The sequence below is a fragment of the Mesoplodon densirostris genome, chromosome 18 (assembly GCF_025265405.1).
Source record: "Mesoplodon densirostris isolate mMesDen1 chromosome 18, mMesDen1 primary haplotype, whole genome shotgun sequence".
In the NCBI taxonomy this organism is placed as follows: Eukaryota; Metazoa; Chordata; class Mammalia; order Artiodactyla; family Ziphiidae; genus Mesoplodon; species Mesoplodon densirostris.
Genome location: NC_082678.1, coordinates 1,306,917 through 1,329,089, shown reverse-complemented (window position 1 = coordinate 1,329,089; position 22,173 = coordinate 1,306,917). Strand labels below are relative to the sequence as shown.

General features: G+C 47.3%; 1 protein-coding gene across 1 annotated transcript; it reads right to left on the bottom strand.

Annotated features, from left to right (window-relative positions):
- Positions 1–17,878: 17,878 nt before the first annotated feature.
- Positions 17,879–21,824, bottom strand: TOB1 (transducer of ERBB2, 1). The gene is made up of 2 exons (XM_060081260.1): positions 21,536–21,824; positions 17,879–19,697 (listed from the first exon to the last, which is right to left on the bottom strand). The coding sequence occupies exon 2, from the start codon at positions 19,551–19,553 to the stop codon at positions 18,519–18,521; it is 1,035 nt and encodes a 344-aa protein (XP_059937243.1). The 5' UTR covers positions 19,554–19,697; positions 21,536–21,824; the 3' UTR covers positions 17,879–18,518.
- Between the last annotated feature and the right edge of the window lie 349 nt (positions 21,825–22,173).

Genomic DNA, 22,173 nt, shown 5'->3' with positions numbered 1-22,173 from the left:
TTCTGTTCAATCCAACTCAGTGGACATTTTCTGAATACTTACTGGGTGCCAGGTGCTAGGACCACAGAGAGGTGTTAGTCACTGCCCAGCTCATAGTGAATGAACACAAATGTCCAGATCCCAGGGCTCCCCCAGAAGCAGACCAATGGCTGGCTCTCCCCGCTGTCAAAAATCCCATTTTTAACAGACAGCGTGCTTTCAGCTGCCACTGGCTTCCTTGGACATAAAGCAGATAGAAGCCCCAGGATCTGTTTTGGTGGGAAGAGAAATAAAGGAAGAGGCAAAGCAGGCAGGGAAGGGGGTTGGTGAAGGAATAAGAAAGGAGGGAAGAGGGGAGGCAGGCCTGGGAAGGAAAAGGAATGTTGCTCGATGCTCCCATCTGGTGGTGGCCTTGGGAGCCGCAGGGACCCGGAGAGAGGCTCGAGGCGTGGCCTGGGAGGGCTGGTTTGGGTGTGCAGCAGCTTGTTGGAGACTTCTGTTTCTGCACTTCCTGGGCAGGTCTGCCACCACACCACTAGATAAAGTGTTGGGGAACCCACCGTCCGCTCTTCCTCTACCCCCATGCCCTCCTCAGCCTTTCCTTCTGGCCATTCCCCTCCATAGCTGAGGAAGGTCTCTGTGGGGCATTTTTGTTTCTTCCTCAAATGTAGGGGGAAAGATACCAATTAAAAGCTCCTAGTATCAGCAGCCCTTCTTGTGTGGTTCATTTGGGCTAATGTGTGGGTGGGACGGGGGGTAGGTAGTGTCATTCCTTTGGTGACCTGGTGGTTGGGGGGGAGCTGGGGGGTGGGGGGGTTAGTCTGGCCACCTGGATCCTGTTTAGGTGATAACGGGACACTGCTAACATTTGGTGCACTTTGCAGCTCTACGACTCCTTACTGTGGCGCCCACCCCACCTCTGTACATTAGGCACAGGAGAGCTGAGGCCAGAGAGGCCAGGTAACTCACCCAGGAACACGGGCAGGAAGGCACAGGGTGTAGGCCCAGGTGTTCTGCCTCATATCTCAGGCCCCCACCCCGTCACAGCAGCACGGTGGGCCAGGGCAGACTCCAGACCCCAACGCTGATGGTCGGTTCAGGGGCACGACGGCGGAAGAGACGGCAGTGGGCAGGGGGCCATGCTCTCCTGCTGTTACTCCCTAGGGGGCCTCTGGGTGAGGCTTGGTCCCGAAGCCCTGGGTGCTCAGAGCCCATGGCTGGGTTCCCAGGCTGAGGCACAGCATCTTTGGTGCCAGGGGCTCCTGGCTGCTCCCCTCCCCAGAGATGTGTTCAGGAGCTTTCAGCCAGGGCGTGCTCCCAGCTGGTCTGTCCCCTAGGCTGGGAGCCAGCTAAGCACGAGGGACACCTGACCCCTGTCCACTTCCCTGGTCTTCCCGGGCCATAGCCCCAAGGAGGAATCCGGGCCCAGCCCAACCCAGCCCGGGGCCAATCCCTCCTTAGAGATAATTCTCTGCAATAAGGAGGGGCCAGGATGGAGAAGACAAGCTCCTCCCTGAGAGAGAAGAGAGGCCAGAGGAGCGGGAGCTTCTCAAGTCACCACTGGGAAAGTGCTGAGCACAGAACTTAAACAAGAAGGTGTGGGCTTCCCTGGTGGCGCAGTGGTTGAGAGTCCGCCTGCCGATGCAGGGGACACGGGTTTGTGCCCCGGTCCGGGAAGATCCCACGTGCCACGGAGCAGCTGGGCCCGTGAGCCATGGCCGCTGAGCCTGCGCGTCCGGAGCCTGTGCTCCGCAACGGGAGAGGCCACAACAGTGAGAGGCCCGCGTACCGCAAATAAAACCCAAGAAGGTGTGAGCACCAGCCGCAGGCCCTGCCCCTTTCAGGTCCAGGAACCAGGAAGTGACTCCTTGCCTTCCCTCAGAGTGGGGACACACTGTTGCACCTGCTTCTAGGCTGAGGTGCCAATAAATAGCACATCACCTTAGAGCCCGAGGGGGCAAGTGTCCACATGCCAGCGCCCGTCACCTCCCCTCTTCCCTCCACTTGCACAGATGTGGGGCTGAGCCCTGTGACTACCTGGTGGAGGTGTGAGGCTCAGGGGATCTGATCTCAGGCACTGCCCACACACAGCTGCAGACTTGGGGTCCCTGTCGCACGCCATCCCCAGCTTGGCAGGGTGGGAAGGCCCAGCCTGTGGAGTCAGACCCACCTAGCGTTGAAGTTGGGCCCTGACACATATCCGCCATCTCTCTGAGCCTCAGTTTCCTCATCTGTAAGACAGCACTTCATGGAGACTTGGGGTGTTGGACCCTATTCACTGTGTCACACTGAAAAGTCTGGGAAACAGACCCTGGTACAGATGGCTGCCCCTGGGCCCCCTCTGTGCCCTCAGCAGCTCCCTGGCTGACAGCAGCCCCCCAGGACTGCTCTCCTCCCCTCACCCTTCCACCCAGACCTCAGCAGTCACAGGCTCAGTGACCACACAGCTTCAAAGGTTGTATTCTGCTGCTCAGAATACATCCCAAACTGACCACCCCACCTAGGTTGATTTGGGATTTGGAAAATATGGGTACTTGGGGAAAGGGTGATATAGTATCCATGATCGTGGTGGACCTGCCACATGGCATTTATTTTCTGTCCTTGAAACCAAGTCTGTGTCTCTCGCTGTCACCCAGGCCTTAATTAGTAACTGACTTCTGGGAGGTGCTGAGTGCAGGCTGAACTGAATTCCCAGGGCCTGGTTGCCAGGTGACCTAGGGAGGCCAGCCTACCCAGTCGGGGAGATTTGGCCCCAGGATATAGAGGGATTGAGCCCTCCTGAATTCAGGTCGAGGTCAGACTCCCCTGCTTGCATCTGTTGGTCCCTCTCTCCACCCTCCTCCGCCTCTAGCCCATCTCTCTGTTTGCCTTCAGAGGCTTGTTCTGGTACCGGCTGTCTCCAGACCAGCTCTGAGGCCTCCGCTTGGAGGAGGACAAGACAGGGGCAGGACAGCTTGGCTTTTTCCACCCTCTGAGTCCCCCAGCCCCTCCAGCCTCCGAGGACACACTGCTCCCTAGTCTGATGTCACCCCTCAACAGTGGGGCCAGAGAGCAGGGACCGGGGGCGGAAGCTGATGAGTGAAGGGGGTGAATAAGTGCAGCTACGTGGCGGTTTCCTCGGACTGAGCACTGCGCCCCGCGTCCCACCATCCTGCTGTAACATCCACGTTGAGTGGGCGCTTACTGCAGGGCAGGTACTGGAGGTCATCTCTTGTCATCTCCGTCCGCCTGTGGGAGACAGAATGCTATTTTGTAGGTGGGAAACCTGAGGCTGGAGGAGACGAGAAGCTTGTCCAAGATCACCCGGCCTCTAAGTGGCACAGCCAAGATCTGAACCTAAGCAGCATGACTCCTACGCTCTTAACGCTCATGCTATGCTATTTCTCCCAGCATGTCACACACACACACACACACACACCCCACACACACACGGCTCTGGGCTGGGCAGTGTGCAATCCCATCAGGACCCCAAAGAGCCTGTCTTCCGTCAGCCACATGCACACCACCCCACGCTTATGCGGTTACGTGTCACATGGTATTTCTATCACACACGTGAGCAGTCCTGGCCTAGATTCCTGAGCCCGCTCATCCTTCAAGACTCAGCTCCTTGGAGAGCCTCCGCTGTGCCCAGGCTGCACACTCTTCTCCAAGTCTCCATCTCCCTCTGCACTTGCACTGATCCCCGGCCAGAGTCACTGCTTAGGGCTCTGGGAGGCCTGTGGGCCCAGCTTGCAGAGATCCAGAGGGATTCGCTGGATGAACAAATGGTCCCGGGACCAAGGGTCACGCGGTGCACTGGAGCCCACAGCGCTGTGAAGGGCTCCTTCGGGGTCTTCCTTCCTTTTGCCCCACTTCCTGATACTCTCTCCTTCTCCTTCCACCTCCCCAAGGAGTCTGAAGTCTCCCTCCTGCTCTGAGAGTGTGTGATTAATACAGGCAGGATGGAGGGCAGGGTTCCTGGGTCCTATTCTTGGCTGTGGCCTCATTCTGGAATGTGCCCTGGGGTTGAGTGACACTCAAGCTTTCAGGAGGAAGGAAGCCTAACCCTCTAGCTAGCACTGCCCTGAGGGCGCGGGTAGGGCAGGCAGGTGGGCAGTCCCCCACCCTCTCCTGCCCGCCTCTCTGGCTCCTATTTCGGGGTTGGGTTGGAGTCTCTGTGTCCCACCCCAACTTACCCCAGGACGTGAAGCTCTGACATCCAGGTATCCAGCAGCACCCTGGACACCCAGACAAGGGGAGAATAGGCTGCATCGCCAATGCTTCCTGGACTGGACCCTCCCAGAGGTAGGGCCTCTTCCCAGCGTGTCTGTTGGGGTGACGTGACGTACTTGGGTGTGTATCTTGTCCTTTTCAGGTCTTCAGGATACGGCTAGAGACCTGGCAGGATGAAGATATACCCATTCTGATCATTTGTTTTCTGTCTTGGTGTGAGGGACGCACCCAGTTCTGGCAGAGGATGGTGACAGTTTTGTCTTCTTTCTGTGTGAACAGCCAGGAAGTAGAGACAGGGCCTGGGGAAGTGGTGAGGAACCCCAGCAGGGTAGGAACACAGCGCCAGAAGAGGACGGATGGGCACTTGAGGGTGAACAACATTTTTTTTTTTTAAGCTTCCAGGTTCTGCTAATGCTGCTCTTCTGGGACCACATTTTTTTTTTTTTTTGCTGCACCGTGGGGCTTGTGGGATCTCAGCTCCCTGACCAGGGATCAAAGCCAGGCTCCTGGCAGTGAAAGCGCTGAGTCCTAACCACTGGACTGCCAGGGAATTCCCGAGTGCGAACAACTCTGATCAGGCACTTTACAAATGTTGTCCAGTTTAATCCTCACAACCTTCTCTCAGCTACATCTTTTACTATTTCACCGTTTGCTAGACCCCACCCTAGGCAACAGGAGGGCCTTGTTCACAGCACAAGGTGTGACCATAGAGGGTTTCGACAGATACTTGTGGAATGAATGAGTGACTGAACGAAGCAAGCCCTACAGCCCTTATGGAGGAAGAGACGACCTCAGAGGTATTATTGTCCCTGTTTTACAGATGCTGAATCTGAATCTAAATGCTTAAAGGAAACTTGCCCAAGGTCATAAGGCTAATAAGTGGAAGAGCCAGGATTCAAACCTAGGTCTGTCTGACTATAGTGCCCTTAATTCTTTCCAGGGTAACATATATATTTTAACCATTTCAGCTGAAGGCTGAGGGCCCCAAATGGCTGTTCCCCTCCTGAACATCCATAACCACCTTTTCTAACTGGCCCCTGACCTCCAGGAGCGCCAAGGCTGCACAGAAAGTCACAAAGCTGCACCCTCCAATCGTTAGTATTGAATTCATGTAAGTAAATGCATAGGAAATAAAATGTTTAAGTTCAGTTCCTCAGCCCCCCTAGCTATAACCCAAGTGTCACATTTCATGTAGCTTGGTGGCTACCATATTGAACAGCACAGACATAGACTATTTCCATCATCAGAGAAAATTCTGTTGGATAGCCCTGTTACAAAGGATTAAACCGTTCATTCTTGTTTTCTCCTTCAGAGATCTTGTGTAGGGGTGCGGGCCCTGACTCTACGCTCCTGCCCTGCCGAGGACTCCAGGGATTCCTGTTCCTGGTTTTGGTCTCATGGATCCTACTGCCACAAGGGCTTTTGGACTTGCCGTACTGTCTCTAGGCTCTAATCTCAGCCTCAGAAAAATCCCCTCATCTTTTCTCCCAGAAGGCTTCTGTTCAGCCGTCTTGCAAATCCAGTTCTTGATGGCCTTTCTCAATATCCCAGATTTCCTAAAGAGGTACACAAATGAGTACATACACACCAAGACCCAACAGTTGTGGCGCTCAGGGGAAGAGGAGTTTACCAAACTTTTGGCTAAATATGACAGAGCGGGGCTGCTGATGGGAGGTAGACAGTAGGGGCTACGGGCCAAATCCCCTCATGGCATGGCACAGTGCCCACGACAACTGTGAAAGTGCTCTCACTAGTGGGCCAGCTGCCCCACAGCTCTTCAGAGACGTCTCTGGAAGTGCTGAATAAAGGGCTAAGAATTCATTTGTTTGTTACGGTCATTGCTGTTAGAACTGAATTGCATAAGACTTTAAAAAGAGGCACCAGAGGTTTTAGGCCTTAGGGCCCCCACATTTCCCTGATATACAGGGTGAGTGGCCGTGAGGAAAGACCAGAGTCATGGCAGAGCATGGGCTCTTGAGTCAAACTACCTGGGCTCCAATACTGGCTCTGTGACTTTGGGTAAGTTAACCTCTCGTGCCTCAGTATCTTCATCTGTAAAACGGAATAATAATGGTTTCCATAGTGCTTCTCCAGTAGTAGTCAGCCCTGGGCCTGATTGCTCCAGCTGGTTGGAAATAATTGCTGTTGCATGTTCCCACCTGTGGCTAGAAAGAACCAGGAGATGAGAACAGGCCCCTCTCCCCAAAGCGGCCCTTGGACAGCAAAGTAAGAACAGATGCAGTCTCCTTTGCTGACAAAGGAAGAGTCCAGGATAAGGGTAGCCAGGGAGGAGAGAAGCGAGAGGAAGGGAAAGAGAGACACACACTCTGGGTTGGGTGGTTGGAAGCAAGCAGAGACAAGTGTGGTAATGAGGTAGAGGTGGGGAACCTCTGAGACCTCCACGGAGGCCCTAAGAGCATTTCCCCACCATTCCCGGCTTTAATACCTCCAAGTGTAGAGCTGAGTTCTTTTTTTAAAATTTTTATTTTATTATATTTTTATTTTTGGCTGCGTTGGGTCTTCGTTGCTGCATGCGGGCTTTCTCTAGTTGCGGTGAGTGGGCACTGCTCTTCGTTGCGGTGTGCGGGCTTCTCATTGCGGTGGCTTCTCTTGTTGCGGAGCACAGGCTCTAGGTGCGCAGGCTTCAGTAGTTGTGGCACACGGGCTCAGTAAGTAGTTGTGGCGTGAGGGCTCTGTAGTTGTGGCTCGCGGGCTCTAGAGTGCAGGCTCAGTAGTTGTGGCCCACGGGCTTAGTTGCTCCGCGGCATGTGGGATCTTCCTAGACCAGGGCTCAAACCCATTCCCCCTGCGTTGGCAACTGCGCCACCAGGGAAGTCCCTGGAGCTGAGTTCTTACCCTTTATTTCAAGCACCACTTCCCATCTCAATGCACCAAAAAGGGCAACAGAATAAAAGGGGAAACAGCCTCAGAGTTTTGGTGTGACCAGTAACTCAGACTCAAGTAATCCTCTCAGTCATCACAACCAACAATTTCACCCTGTGACCCTAATAAGAGGAAAAGCTGGTGTTCACGGATGGGCGGGATGCAGCTTCAGTGAGACTTACACAGATGGCAACCCATCCCCACCTCAGGCCTCATGGAAGATACCCACTCTTTACCACCTAGATGCCCTGATGGGAGGGTTAATAATTTCCATCACTAATAGCCTGCAACACCTAATATGCGCTCAACATACACTATCTCATTAAATATTTACACACCTGTGGTGTGTATATCATTCACCTCCATTTAATATTCTCTCCGTTTCAGAGATGATGAAACTGAGGCTCAGAGAGATTGAATAACTTGCCCAAGGCCCCTGGCCAGGCAGGAATCCAAGCTTAGGTTGGTCTATGTGACTCCAAAGCCCATGTATTTAACCACATGTATAAGATATTCCACCACAGATTCAAGAATAGTGAAGTACAGTTTTCTCATTTGCTTCCTCCTTTCTCCCTGCTAATCCACCAGCAAGTTTCACTTCGTAGGATTCTTATGAAAAGGCATGTTTAAGGCCAGCTGACCTCCCCTAAATATGCTGATCACATGCCGTTAAGGCCAAGCCACAGGCCGAGAGACAGAAAGAGATGGGGATGCAAGCCCCTCTCACAGAAGAGTAGAGAGAGTTCAGGTAATTCCCTGTGGGGAAGAGGATTACGCTCAATGCTTCAGATTCCTTTCACGGTCCTCACACTAAACGTAACAAGTAGGCTTTCTCAGATAAGAAATCTGAGGCTGAATAAGTTTAACGGGGCACAGCTATAGGAGGGTGAGTTTGGGATTCAATTCGAAGTCTGACCCCAAGGCCCATACTCTTTTCCTGTAGAGTTACCAGGAGTAATTCTATTTGGAGGCTTAATGAAACCCCGACACTCCTATAGAACATTCTTGCTTAGTTCTTAGCGGTTACTAAGGAGTCTGGAGGCAAACTTGTGGGGCCTAGACCTCTATCCCTCCTGGTGAAGTTGGGGTGAGACAGGGATCAGACGCTGATGTTTTCTGTTCCAATGCAAGATCCACGTTTCATAAAGCACAGTGATGCTCTCTGAACAGTCCCAGGTCACGGGAAGGGGCTTGGCCAGCGTGGGGCAGTATTTTCAGTAGATGACAGTGCTCAGCCGCCAGGGAAACTTGGGGGAGACTCTAGAAAAGCATTGCTCAGGGAAAGTGACCCAGGGGAAAAGTTATTTGTGGCTGTCAATTTCTTGCTTAGATATTACAAAGCTTCCCTGCCAAAGTGCTTTTTTTGATTTATGCTCAGACTGGAAGATATTATAAGCATCGAAAAAGCCAAACTGGAAAGCCGAACAGCTGAGCTCTGAAAAGATAGTAGCCTTGGCCAGAGCTGGGGGTGTCTGAATTTGTGCAGTGAACACACAGATTCCACCGACACCAACTTCTGGAAGGGCACTATCTGCTGTGAACCCTGATAATTACAAAAACAGAGGTTTTGTCTCTAAAGGTAGGACAACAAATGAGATGACCCCTAGAGGGAGCTTCTAGCCTGAGGAGGTTTTTAAGATACGCATTTAAACTGAAACTAGGATAGGAACTGGAGCCGCCCCCCCTGTACTTCCCCTCCCTCACTACCACTACTTCTTCCCTGACCTCCCCATCCCGCCCCTGGGTCTCATGAATAAAGAAATTCTAAACCACCTCTCTTTCACAATATTTCTGTTCAAAGCTTGGAACAATGAAAAACAATTACAATGTCCAAAGTCAAAGGCAGCTTTTCCTGGGAGTGATGGGCTGGCCGCAGGGCCAGATTTCCTCGGCTTTTTCTTTTTCCTAAGAGTTAGCACAAAGTCTCCCACTGTGGACACATCAGATGAAGAAAAGGAACCAAGACCAAGTGGTTCCTCCACTGCAGCTGGGAATCTGAGCGCGCCCATGCTTCCCCAGGCGACCCATTCTTCATAACTTGATTACTCCTCTCCAGTTGGGAACCCCTCGGATAGACATGATCCCTCCCTTCCTCCGCTCATACCTCCATATTCTCCTGTGTATGATTATTCCTCTGTGAGTGTTCATTTGCTCGAGTGTAAGCCGTTGGAAAGGTCCTAAAGGTTTCTGTATGTCGTCGCCAGCTCCTAACCTAGTTAGACGGTCAGTGAACGTGTTAAGGGTGGACACAGGGGCTGTTGTAAATGCTGCCTCCCTTGGTTTGACACAGTTTAGGGGCTTGAATGGAATCTGACCCTCGAGTCAACCTGACCCTTTTGCTATCTACCTATCATAAGGACTAGTAAAGCCCAGGACCAAAGACTTCAGGGGCGTGAAGTGTCTTGAGTTACTTCTCAGAGAACCTGAGCACCCAGACAGCAGTAGGATGTGGGTACATAAAACTAGCCCATGACCTGCAAACTCTTATAACCCACTCCCCATTGTGTCTCTGCAGCATATTTCCCTTTCCGAACTGTGCCGGGCAAAGGCTGATATTAACACAATTTTGGGGTTGCTGAGCCAACGACCACTTACAGGACCAGGCTAGGCGTGTGCGGAGGGAAGTGGCACAAAGTGCAGTTTATACATACTGTCTCCTATTTGATCAAGTGTGGTTCTTTCATAAAGCCTTCCTACGGAGGTCAAAGGAGCAGCGTAATGGTTAAGGACCGTGGACTTTGGAAACAGAATCCCACAGTTCAAATCCTGACTCTACTGGGGGTAACTATGTCACAAACTCTGCTTCCCTCTGTAAATGAGGGAAATAGCATAGCCTTCAGAGGCTTCTTATGAAATTTAAGTGAGCTAAAATGTACAAATGCTTAGAACAGTATTTTGCACACAGTACATACTATGAAATGTTGACGATTATTATTGAGCTTCCGAGGTTGGTTATTGCCTCTGGACTCCACAAGACCTTTGATAATATTAAAATCATCATCATTCAGATAGATAGCATGTAAGGTACTGGTGTAGCTGCCTACCCACTGTCAAAGCCCGGAAGAAAACTCGTAATCATCAGGAAAGTGTGGTGTGCCTGGACTAGGAAACTTGTCCTGGGTCTCCAAACTTCTGCAAAGCGTCCATCAGGGGAAACAATCTCCAGGATGAGTCCCACGGCTCACACACAGGCTCCCTCCTTTACCCTTCTGTCACCTTTCCCACACGTGAAGGAGGGGCAGATAGAGGACACATACCCTAATCTCCTCTCTACCTGCTGCCAGACTCTTCTCCTCTGGTAGAGGCTCTTGGGGAGATAAGGTCTTACCTTTGTCTCTCTATTCCTTTTATACAGAACCCGAAAAGTTCTTTGAACTTTTGTGGCTCGGATAATGAACAAGAGTATCCTTCCAAAAAATGTTTCTTCCTAAATTACAAAAAAAAAAAAAAAAGCTTCCTGCCTTTCTTCCAATCTATTTTCCAACCTATTGTAAGATTCAAAAAGCTGAAATTTCTCCAGGCAAAACCCTTTATAGCCTTGTGAAAACCGGGTTGTTCTCAAAGTCTCTAGTTAAAGGGCCTCTGGTGACACCTTAGTTTCTAGAAAGGCTGCCCAGGGATTGCAGCTATCTTAAGCATTGGATTGAAATGGTTTAGGGATCCCCGTCATGTTTCCTGAAAATAGAAAGGAGTTAGCAGAAAGTAAGTCACAAAGACTCTATAGAGCTTTAAAATGAATTGGGGCTTCCCTGGCAGTCCTGTGGTTAAGACTCCACGCTTCTGCGGCAGGGGGTGCGGGATCGATCCCTGGTTCAGGGGTGTGGCCAAAAAAAAAAAAATGAATGGCAGGTAGTTTACAAAACAAGGTGTGTTCTTTTTTAAAAAAAAAGAGTTCTGAGGTCAGTAGGCAGATCTGGATTATCAGTGAACAGATATGATCATTACAAAACAAATCAAAATCCAACCTTCATCCTTACTAGAAATGAATCCATGGATGGTGGAAGTGTGGCCAGGAAAAGCCATCTGAAAGGAGTACCTGCATTTAGTTCAAAACAGAAAAAGGAACTGTGCCTAGAACTACTGAACCCGTGTCACAGGGCATCTGGACTCTGAATTAAAAGAGACAGTTGTAGGGTCCTATGATTCCACTTCTGAAACCACACTCGTAGAAGGCGTATCCAGTGTTCACGGCTGTCAGCATCCAGAAGTCATCAGTTTATACCCATCTGCTTGAAACCGAGCTAGGTGGATGCCATGTCCATGCTTGTCCTATTTCCTTCTCGCCTAAAGGAAGTACAACATTGTTTTGAATTAGAATGTAGTTCGGGGAAATATCACAACCTCGCTTTCACGCTCCAAAAGAGGCTATGGTGCTATATTCTCCCAGCTCTCTCAACAGCACTAAGGAAGGAAGAGAAAAGGAGACTCAAGAGCTGTCAAAGGGCGTGTGGAGAACCAGTTTTTAAAAAGAGCCGCAACCTGATGGTTGGGAAAGAAGTTTATGTTTGACTTTCACATTTAGTACCAAAAAAAAAAACATAAAAGCAATGTCTAGCTTATTTTGTAAATGTGGTTTTTCCATAATTATTTTTGAAAGACTTGAGTGTATAGACAGAAGGGATGCGACCCACAGTATACGCCAAGGTTTGTCTAAAAATATTTTACACCTGTTCTCTGCTCTGCACGCTGGTCATATTTTATCAGTGAAGTAAAGTGCTCAGAATGCCAGAGGAGGAATGTGTTTTTCCTTCCAAGTCCTCAATGTTTTTCCCTCCTGTAAAGCAAACCTCCTTTTCTACCTGCACTAAAATAAAGCTAGCACCATTATCCACATGACACATCTACCGCCAGAGCTACATCTCAACTCCTATTCCTGAGCAGTACTGTTTAGGAACAATCATTTCAATACTTTTCACAGCAGTGTGGACACTTTAGCAAACATTTTTGGCTGCTCCCAAAAGGAACGCCAACTTGTATACTGGGTTTAAATCAACTTGCTGATTGTATAAAAAAGAATGCTGAAACACTGGTTTCCCTATCAGCGACTCAAAACTAGAAAACAAACTCAGTGGTATTTATTACTGAAACATGAATAGAATAGCTTTTAGGATATTACTGTAAAATTTTTATTTAATTCTCTGGTGATGCAAATAATAGACTGGACAACAAACTGTTGACTATAATAAAGACAGTTATGGTCTTCATTTACTTTTTTGATTTCAAAGGGCAACACAACAAATATGGACCTCGTGGCTTCTAGATACTGTAAGCCCCTAAGAACACATTACAATTCTTCATAGCAAGGTGACTGCTTCCTCAAAACTCTGTGAGGAAGTGTACTGATATCACCGTACTTACTTTGCAGATGAAGAAACTGAGCCATCTGAGTCAAATTACTTAATACGCTTAAGGAAGGAATGAGACCCATAATTTCCAATAGCCTCCAGACACGAGCTGCTTCCCAATGTTTTTTCTAAGGTTTGCCTAATTGTAAGATGATCTCAAAACTCCACTTACAGACTACATGTATGAAGCACGTCTTCGAAAATAGAAATCTTAAAACTCAAATATTGAGAAATGGTTAGTAGAGGTTTACTATTCACAAGTCAAAGACCAATACTGACAAGACTTTTACCCTAATCTAAACCTCCAAAAGCCCATCTAGTGGTTCAGCAATATTTGGTCCAATCAAATTCTAACTAACCCAAAATCAAAATAGTAGGCACTTAGTATAACAAGATTTAATCCATATAGAAACTACAGAAATTTTGAGTTTTTTTTTTTTAATTAATTGATTAATTTTTTATTTATTTTATTTTTGGCTGTGTTGGGTCTTCGTTGCTGTGCGGGCTTTCTCTAGTTGCGGTGAGCGGGGGCTACTCTTCAGTGAGGTGCACGGGCTTCTCATTGGGTGGCTTCTCTTGTTGCAGAGCACGGGCTCTAGGCGCGCAGGCTTCAGTAGCTGTGGCTTGTGGGCTCTAGAGCGCAGGCTCAATAGTCGTGGCGCGGGCTTCCCTGGTGGCGCAGTGGTTGAGAGTCCGCCTGCCGATGCAAGGGACACGGGTTCGTGCCCCGGGCCGGGAGGATCCCACATGCCGCGGAGCGGCTGGGCCCATGAGCCATGGCAGCTGAGCCTGCGCGGCCGGAGCCTGTGCTCTGCAACGTGAGAAGCCACAACAGTGAGAGGCCTGCATACCGCAAAAAAAAAAAAAAAAAAAAAGTTGTGGCGCACGGGCTTAGTTGCTCCGCGGCATGTGGGATCTTTCTGGACCAGGGATCGAACCCGTGTCCTCCGGCACTGGCAGGCGGATCCTTAACCACTGCGCCACCAGGGAAGTCCCTTCTGAGCTGTTTTTTTTTTTTTTTTTTTGCTGTACGTGGGCCTCTCACTGCTGTGGCCTCTCCCGTTGCGGAGCACAGGCTCCGGACACACAGGCCCCGCGGCCATGGCTCGCGGGCCCAGCCGCTCCGCGGCATGTGGGATCCTCCGGGATCGGGGCACGAACCCGCGTCCCCTGCATCGGCAGGCGGACTCTCAACCACTGCGCCACCAGGGAGGCCCTGAGCTATTTTTAAACTGAGTTTTGTTTATTGTGCAGTTTAAACATGTTCAAAACTAATAGCAACAATAAAGGGAATATAAGTTCATTCATAATAGCATATGCTTCTAAAATGTGACCACTTCTTATTTTAAACCAAAATATATTGATCTTTTTTAAGAAAGTCTTTCAGAATCAGTTTGAAATAAGAGGTCATTTGGTTTCCTTAAGGTTTAAAAATAAAAGCAAAAAGACCAGTTATCACAACATCTATACATATAGAAATCATGAATTACAAAGGTGTGCCTTAAGATAGTTTTTCAAAGTAACTTAAATCATAGGTACTGGAAACACATTGTTGAAGACTGTTTTGATAGTTTACTTGGCCTTTCCTTATATCTTTTATCAACAGCACAGGTAAGGAATGTGTGTGAAAATAGCTCCAGGAGGTCAATGTTTACAGTTTTTTTTTTGTTGTTGTTGTTGTTGTTGTTGTTTTTTCTTTTTTTGCGGTATGTGGGCCTCTCACTGTTGTGGCCTCTCCTGTTGCGGAGCACAGGCTCCGGATGCGCAGGCCCAGCGGCCATGGCTCACGGGCCCAGCCGCTCCGCGGCATATGGGATCCTCCCAGACCGGGGCACGAACCCGTATCCCCTGCATCGGCAGGTGGACTCTTAACCACTGCGCCACCAGGGAGGCCCTACAGTTTTACTTAGAAGTAATAGGGCCACTGAATCTACAGCTCTTACCCAGTCTGAAGGAATCATCCAGTGGTTCCAAAATAAAAGAAGTAATCAACACAACTGAATTAAGAAAATCAACAAAATTAGAGCATTGATATAACTTAATGATTTCTAAAAACATTTCCAGATAGCCTGTGATTATAGTTTATGGCCACTGGAAATACAAAGCATCTCTCTCAAAACATCATGACTGGAGAATGGCTAAGAGCCTCCCACTAGACCCTTCTCATTAACACTCTTGTAGAGAGATTCTACAAGTCATGTGGCTAATACATCAAAAATGGTCTTATTCCCCTGACTTCAAATTAGAGGAGCAACCAGTTGGAGGGAACAAAGCATAGAGCTTAAGACCAAGAACTCTGGAACCAGACTCTCTGAGTTTGAATCCCAACTCTACCACTTACTGGCCATGAAATATTAAGCCGTGTCTCAGCTCTCCTTCTGTAAACTGGGTTAGAACTGTGCATGGCAGATAGTAAATGATATATAACTATTTAACTGAATGATTTAAAATATTAAAAAAGTACAAGTGTTGTACTAATTTTCCAACTGCATGCACACAGGTATTGGTCCTAGGTCCTTTATTCCCTCGGTCCGCCAGCGAATTCCCGGTCCTAGGTCCTTTAAACATGAAGATATATTCCTGTGGGAACTCCCTGGTGGTCTAGTGGTTAGGATTTGGAAGCTGTGGCCCAGGTTCAGTCCCTGGTCGGGGAACTGAGATCCCACAAGCTGTGTGGCACAGTAAAAAAAATATATATAATAAAAAAATAAAACAATAAAACATAATTAAGAAAAAACCCAACGATATCTTCCTAATATAACAAAAAAACTGAAAAACTCTGATCTAGAGTGACCTCCTAGGCCAATGGATTAAGCATCCGCTGACTGACGCACTATGATGGGTTTTATTAAAGCAATGGCGATTTTACATCTTTGTCTTCTGATAAGGTTTTCCCCTCTTACCTGATCTTGTACTAGAGTACTGTTATCCTGCTTCTGACAAATGCATGTATTCTAGGCAAGCAAGGAAATATATTTGATGTGCCATACTTATGCTATTTTCTGTTTGTGTAGGAAGGTCTCCAACCAGCATTTTACTTCATTAGTTTAAGTTATGTGCAAGAAGAGGTACAGTTGACCCTTGAACAATATGGGCTTGAACTGTGTGGGTCCACTTATATGTGGATTTTTTTCAGTAGCAAATACTATAATACTACACGATCTGTGGTTGGTGGACTCCTCAAGGCAGAACCGCAGGTATGGAGGGCTGACTATAAGTTACACATGGATTTCCGGCTGAGTGGAGGGTGGGTGCCCCTCCTAACCCCCGTGCTGTTCAAGGCTCAACTGTACTTTATCTTCTCTGTATGTTACACTGACTTATTTTAAAATAACTTAAGTCCTGAAGATTTGTTAGATTAAATCTCTCAATTAAAATGTGGGTACATACGAGAATGATATTAACACCAATACACATTAGAAAAACACTTTAAATTCAGGGCAACTTTAGTTTCACCTTCAAAAACTAAGAAGTTTATCACAGTAAACAGTGTTATCTTTAAGGAGGCATTTTGACTGAAGGTCTACATTTGCCATCTAATATAGGTTAAAGTTATTCAAAGGAGATTTAACAATACACCTGATTCTAGAAGATGGGAAACAAAGGGACACCAGGATAGGGCCATTCAGAGGCTGCCACAGTATCTATAGGTATAGAAGACAAAAAAAATGGAAAAACACCTTTAAGACAACTAACTCATCAAAATTGTAAACTAAAAGTCTCCACACAGAGGGTCAAAAGTGTGATGGCAGTGGTGGAAAAAAGACTTGGGACTAAGATGTAAACTTTTCTAAGGTTTTCTAAGGGGTGCTAGGAGACCAATCAAGATAAAATTGAGTTAACTTTTTCAGCACCAAGCCAACATATGTACCAACATTTAATTTCCCTAAGATTTTTTTTGCCAGTACACATATCCCCAAGATCTGATACTCACACTTACATTAAGCTCAATTATTTAAAATCTGGATATATGTATTAGCGTTCCAGATTGTTACAAATTCTATTGTGTATCTATTGGCCAGTTGCCTTTTGATTTTTAGAAAGTTAACTTGAGCCTTTCTTCATTTATAAAAAGGCAGTTTTCTTCCAGTTAAGCCTATGATAACTTCACCCAAAAGTTTCTAGTAGAAACTAGTGCTTAAAACCATTACTCTGTTCTTACAGCTATTCAAACTTTGTGATCACAAAAGCACACAGTTGATAGCATAGGCAGACCAGTCTCTGCCGGTTCCAGTCACTACCCCAGTACTTCCTCATAACCTCATGCTGTCCACTAAAGGACAAAGGCCTCACCATGGAGCCGACAGAACAGCTTAGCTCTGTTATTTCCAACTTGTTTCCTTAAAACTTTTTATTGCTCTAAACCGAGAGGGTAACAGACAAAAAGCTTTTGTAGACTGGTGTCCAAAAAACTCATTTGAGACCAAATTTATTTCACAAGTAACCCAGACAGTGCTGGTTTCTTACTAAAAAAGCAGAGAAGGTTATTTTTCCAATTCAAGACAGTTTTCTCCCCAATACGATGTCAACACTGTATCAATGGACATATAAACAGTGAAATGACTCATTATTTTAAAGATAGTCTCACCTTTCCAACTCATCACTTACAAAAAAAACCAACTCCATCCTTAACGAGCCACCACAATTTGACAGATTATGACTAATCTTTGACGTCCCAAACCAGCAGGTTGGCTATCTGCTTGCAAAAACAAAACCAACCCAAAAACCGTGTGTCAACTTTTTTGTTAGGAAAATGCACACAAATACTAATATAAATACCTGTCCAATCTTGAATAGATTTTAATCATCATTCTCCAGCTACCTACAGTGACTAAACTCAGTGTTAAGGATTAGTAAAAACAGACCTAAATCTTCTTTTTAAATAGTTAGGTCAGCTGCTTCGTCAAGCAAGTTTTCTAAGCTATTCATCTCCCATGCAGAAATAGAAAACTGATCCAATGGTTTCTTTCTCCATATACATTTCAAATAAATCCTCTCAGTTTACATGAGTGAATTTCATTTTATCACCTGACTCTGTCTTAGATGTCAGCATGACACATTTTAATAGGGTTGACTTGCCTTAGCATACCACCCCTATAGTGGGGAGACAAGATGTGGATGAACAGAGTTAGTTGCTAAACACAATAAAGCTGTCCCAAGCAGGCTTTAGGACAACTTCTTACGTGGCAAACTACTATCTGTGCACTAGTGGAGCAACGGCTTTCCATTATTCCTTTGTGATTCAATGAGTCAGATCTTTCTGCCTTATCAGCATTTACAACATCATAATTCCAGAATTAGATCTTTGGCAAAGGCTTAAAAACAAAGACCACGATAAACATTTTTAATTTTAAAGAATTTTAATACAAACTTAATATAAACTATTTCAGTCCCTCTTAACATATAAGACACTGACTCAAAATACTTTTATACCGTTTTTTTTCAAGTATTGCACAATATAGGTACAAAATTAATATTTACGATTACATTTTCTTCCATAATATATAGCAAAAATCTTTAAACCTTTAACAGAAAATACATTTTTTTGAAAAAGCAAATATTCGTACATTTTAATTCCACCACTAAAGGAATATCCTGTACACAATTTAGAATAGTTGATGTCTTTAAGATGGATATTTTACAATTTCAGTAAAAAAAATACAACATGAAGCTGCTGCTATCACAGATCACTGTAGTAAAAAGATATAAATGCAATACCATGTCGTAGAAACAATATATATATCCTCTGATATTTTACAAACTTTGTACTAAATTAAATTATACAATTAGAAAAGACCAATAAACCCACTTATTAGTGCCAATTTTTTATAAAAAAAAAAAATCAGCCATGTCCTTGCTATATCTTAAATACTGTAAGAGGCCATATCTGAGAGTATACTTTAAAATATACGGTCAGTATAAAATAACTTTGTGCTTGGTTGGCAATGAAAAATGATGCATGTTTTATTTTTGTAACCAAGCTTGAATGTATCCTTACTATAAGCTTAACAAAAAAAATCTCAAGGAGGTTTTATATAAAAAAAAAAAATCCCCCTTGGGTCCGAGCATTTTCACTTGTACAATACATCTTTTCTCTTTTTAGTTAGCCATAACAGGCTGGAATTGCTGGTTAGAATACTGCATGTTATTCAAGCTAAAATTCAAGCCATCTACAAAAGACTTCTCGTTGAGGCCTCCATAGGCTGCAAACACATCAAAGGCATTACTGTACTGGAGGGGACTGAGGTTAAGGGGGCTGTCACCTGGGAACATTCCATTGGTACTACTACCTTGACCCTGCATATTAGGAAAAACAAATTCCTTGGCGTTCGGAGAAAGAGCGGAGGTTTTCTGCTGTTGCTGCTGCTGTGGTGGTGGTGACGGCGGTGGCTGGGACGGCTGTTGCTGTTGCCGTGGCTTCTGCTGGCTACCCAGGCCAAGCCCATACCGAGAGTGCACTGAGGAAGAGATGGCTTTCTGCTTCAAGAGGTCATTCACATTCAAGCCGAGGTTGACAGGAGAAGTACGTGCAACCTTGTTGCTTCGGCCACTATTCTTCATTTTGGTGGAGCCGAACTTGGTGGCAGCAAAAGTGGCAGTGGTGAAGGTTAAAGGCTGAGTGGACCGGGGCATGAAGGTAGGGCTTACAGCAGCAGAGTGACCAAAGGGAGGAGATGGAGAGCTGGACACTGATGAGGCTGCGTCGCTTATGGGCATAAAAACCTGGGCCTCTGGGTTAAAGCTGTTTTTGATCTCCTTATCCAACTCACATCCGTTTTCATTATGATCATCCACATAAAGCACCTTCACTGGTCCCTTTTCACCAATTTGGTAGGAAACCTCAAATGGGTCGATCCAAACACTAAGATCCTGCGGCAGATTGCCACGAACATCATCAATGTCCAAACCACTCTCTTTGGATGCTTGTTCAATCACTGGGTCCACTTTCTCCCCTACGTGTATACATCTAAACCCTGATCCTTTGTATGGCTTTTCAGGATACCAGTGCCCTTCATATTTCTTCTTAAGAAGTCTTTCAAGCTCTTCACCAAAAATGTTGACACGTCTCCTGGGAAGCTTATTGTACAGATATGAAATAATAAAATTTAGTGCTACTTGGATTTCAAGCTGCATAGCTGCTATGCCACAAAATTAGGTTTGTATTTCAACTCCCCCGCCCAAGACACACAAAAAAGTGTTCAGTTTGTGGCAGAGAAACAAATTTTCATTCAAAGTGCTGGTATTAGTAGATATCCTTCACCTTGAGTGGTCTTGTTCCTTAAAACAAACAAAACAAAAGGAGACATGTCCACATAAGATAAATGTGAAGTCCCACAACCTTTTTTTAACCCCAAAGTAATTTCACTTTTGAAAAAGTCTAATAGGCTAGAAAGCCTGAAAAATATAATCAGCACAAAATATAGGAACTTACAATCGAAAATTATTTATTGAAGATCCAAATCTCAAAGGAAAACAGGATTTTCAGTTAAAACAACATAAAAAAAACCCCCCTATTATTTACTTTCTGTTTCTGAATAGAGTTCTAAGAGGAAAAATATTCCCAGAATATACAGCATATTTCTTCTTTTTCTTCCTGCAGTTCTCAAAAGAATATTTATTGGAAACTAAACTCGGCATACCTATCTATATACATACACACATATAATATATACATATATATATATGCTGTTTTAGAAGTTGGTCATACTCCTGTTCATCAACTTAGAAGTGAATTCTGTATTTCAGTTCATTTTGGATATATACTGCTTAAATCTGCTTCATCATTAAACATTTCAAAATTTGAGAAGTTAGGAAAATTATTTTAATTTCCAAAGTACATGATAGTAAAGTTAAAAGAACTAAATACAAAATGAATTGCCATCCTAGTGAACAACAATTATGAACCAAATTATCCTACACAGTTGCTGTTTTAAATATACTAAGGGCACATAATGTAATACTCGAGCTTCTCTATGCTTTTCTTTTCAATGTGTATTTTTCTAAATCTGAAAATACCTCTTGGGTATCAAGTATAACAAAAGAAACAATTAATTTCCAACTTTATTGATTATTCTGTTTAAAGGGCAGGGTTTCTGAGTTTTATTCTGATTTTCAAAGCCACCTCCCTCCCTCATGGTAAGAGAACAGCCGGAGACGCATGTACGATAAGGTCGACCTTTAAACGTTTGCTGGATCAGCACTGGGTGGGGATAAGAAAAGACCATGGGCAAACAAGATATTTGCAGATCTATTTGTACACTGAGGTTGATTTAAAAGGACATTAAAAAAATCAAGTTGGTATTAATCTATCTGTCTCATTTTCCATATTCCTGGTGACAAAGGGAAAAGAATCCCCGGCTTCCCCCAAACTACACTTTCCAAGCCGAAAGCCCGAGTGCTAGCAAAGGCAGCTGATTAAGCCAAAATGCTTGAAGGTGCAGTCGAGCGAAATTCAGATTCGGCGGAAGGTAGTTTCAAAGCAACGCCTTAAAGACAGCAGCGTGAAGAATTACATAAACAGCCAGTTGGGTCTCATTAGATTTCTGCTCACAGCCCTCGGAGCCTAAGCAAGTCTCCTCCCCCAAGGAGGAGGAGGAGGAAGGCCACGAGAAATGGAAAAGCAACCACTCGGGGCCCGGGGGCCGGACACCGGGCGGGTCGCGGCGCCGGCCGCACCGGGTCAGCCGTTCCCCTCCCCCCGCCGTAACCCGACCTGCCTCTCCCTGCACCCCCCGCGCCCCGAGGCTCCTGGGACCCAGCCAGAGCCCGGGGAGCACTGGATCCCCGGCACCATCTTCGGGCCCGGCGGCCACCGGCCCCGCGGACCCCAGCGTTCCCCTCGAGCTAGCCGCTGCTCCCGGGCGCCCCAATCCCCAATTCCCGTCAGCTCGCCCCCGGCCGCCCTTCCCCGGTCAGCCGGCCCAGCTGAGCCCGACGCGCCGACCGGCCCCCGGGCGCGCCGGGGCCCCTCGGAGCCGCTTCAGGCCGGGTGTCGGGAGCGGCTCCCCTCCGCGCCCGGGCCTTGACGCCTCCGTCCCGAGCCCCGAAGGCCCGGGGCTCTACGCCGCTGCAGCCCCTCCTCCTCCTGACCCCGCCCGCCGCCCCTCGATACTTACAGGCTGCTAACACCACAGACCCGGCCGCTGGGCGGACAAGGGGCGGCAGGGCGGGGGCACGGGAGGGTAGGCGGCTGCGAGCTGGCCGGGCCGAGAGCACGCCGACGCCGCCGGGCGGAGGTTGCGGAGGACGAGGGCCTCAGGAGCTCGCCCCTTCTGGCTCGGAGTGGCGAGGACGGGGTCAGGCGAGCGCGCTCACTTCTCCACACAGCCCGGTGCCCGGCCCAGCATCCCCGTAGAACGCGAACTTCGCGCCGGGCCAGAGCTTCGCTCCTTCTGCCGAGGCGCGCGCCCCGCCTCTCGTTTTATATTCTCCTCCCCGCCCCCATTCCCTCCCGTAGGGATGCGCGCGCCCGCCCCGCGTCACGCAGCTCCGGGCGGTGTCACCATTCCCCGCCCTCCCACCCTGCAACGGAGACCCTGGCCGACTGGCTCCGCCCCTGCCCTGCCCCCGGACGCCATTGGCCAGGTCCCGCCGGCCCATGTCCTGACGGGCGGCGGAGAGCCGGGTGGACAAGGCCACACCTCTCGGGCTGCAGGGTGGCCAATGAGCCGATGACCTGGAGTCACTGTGGGCGGGATTAAGTGAAGGTTTGGAAAGGGATTGGGGGAGAGACGTGCCAGTGAGGGCGACAGAA

What these genes read in the sequence shown, in the direction of transcription:
- TOB1 (XM_060081260.1), bottom strand. Translation starts at nt 19,553, where the DNA reads ATGCAGCTTGAAATCCAAGTAGCACTAAATTTTATTATTTCATATCTG.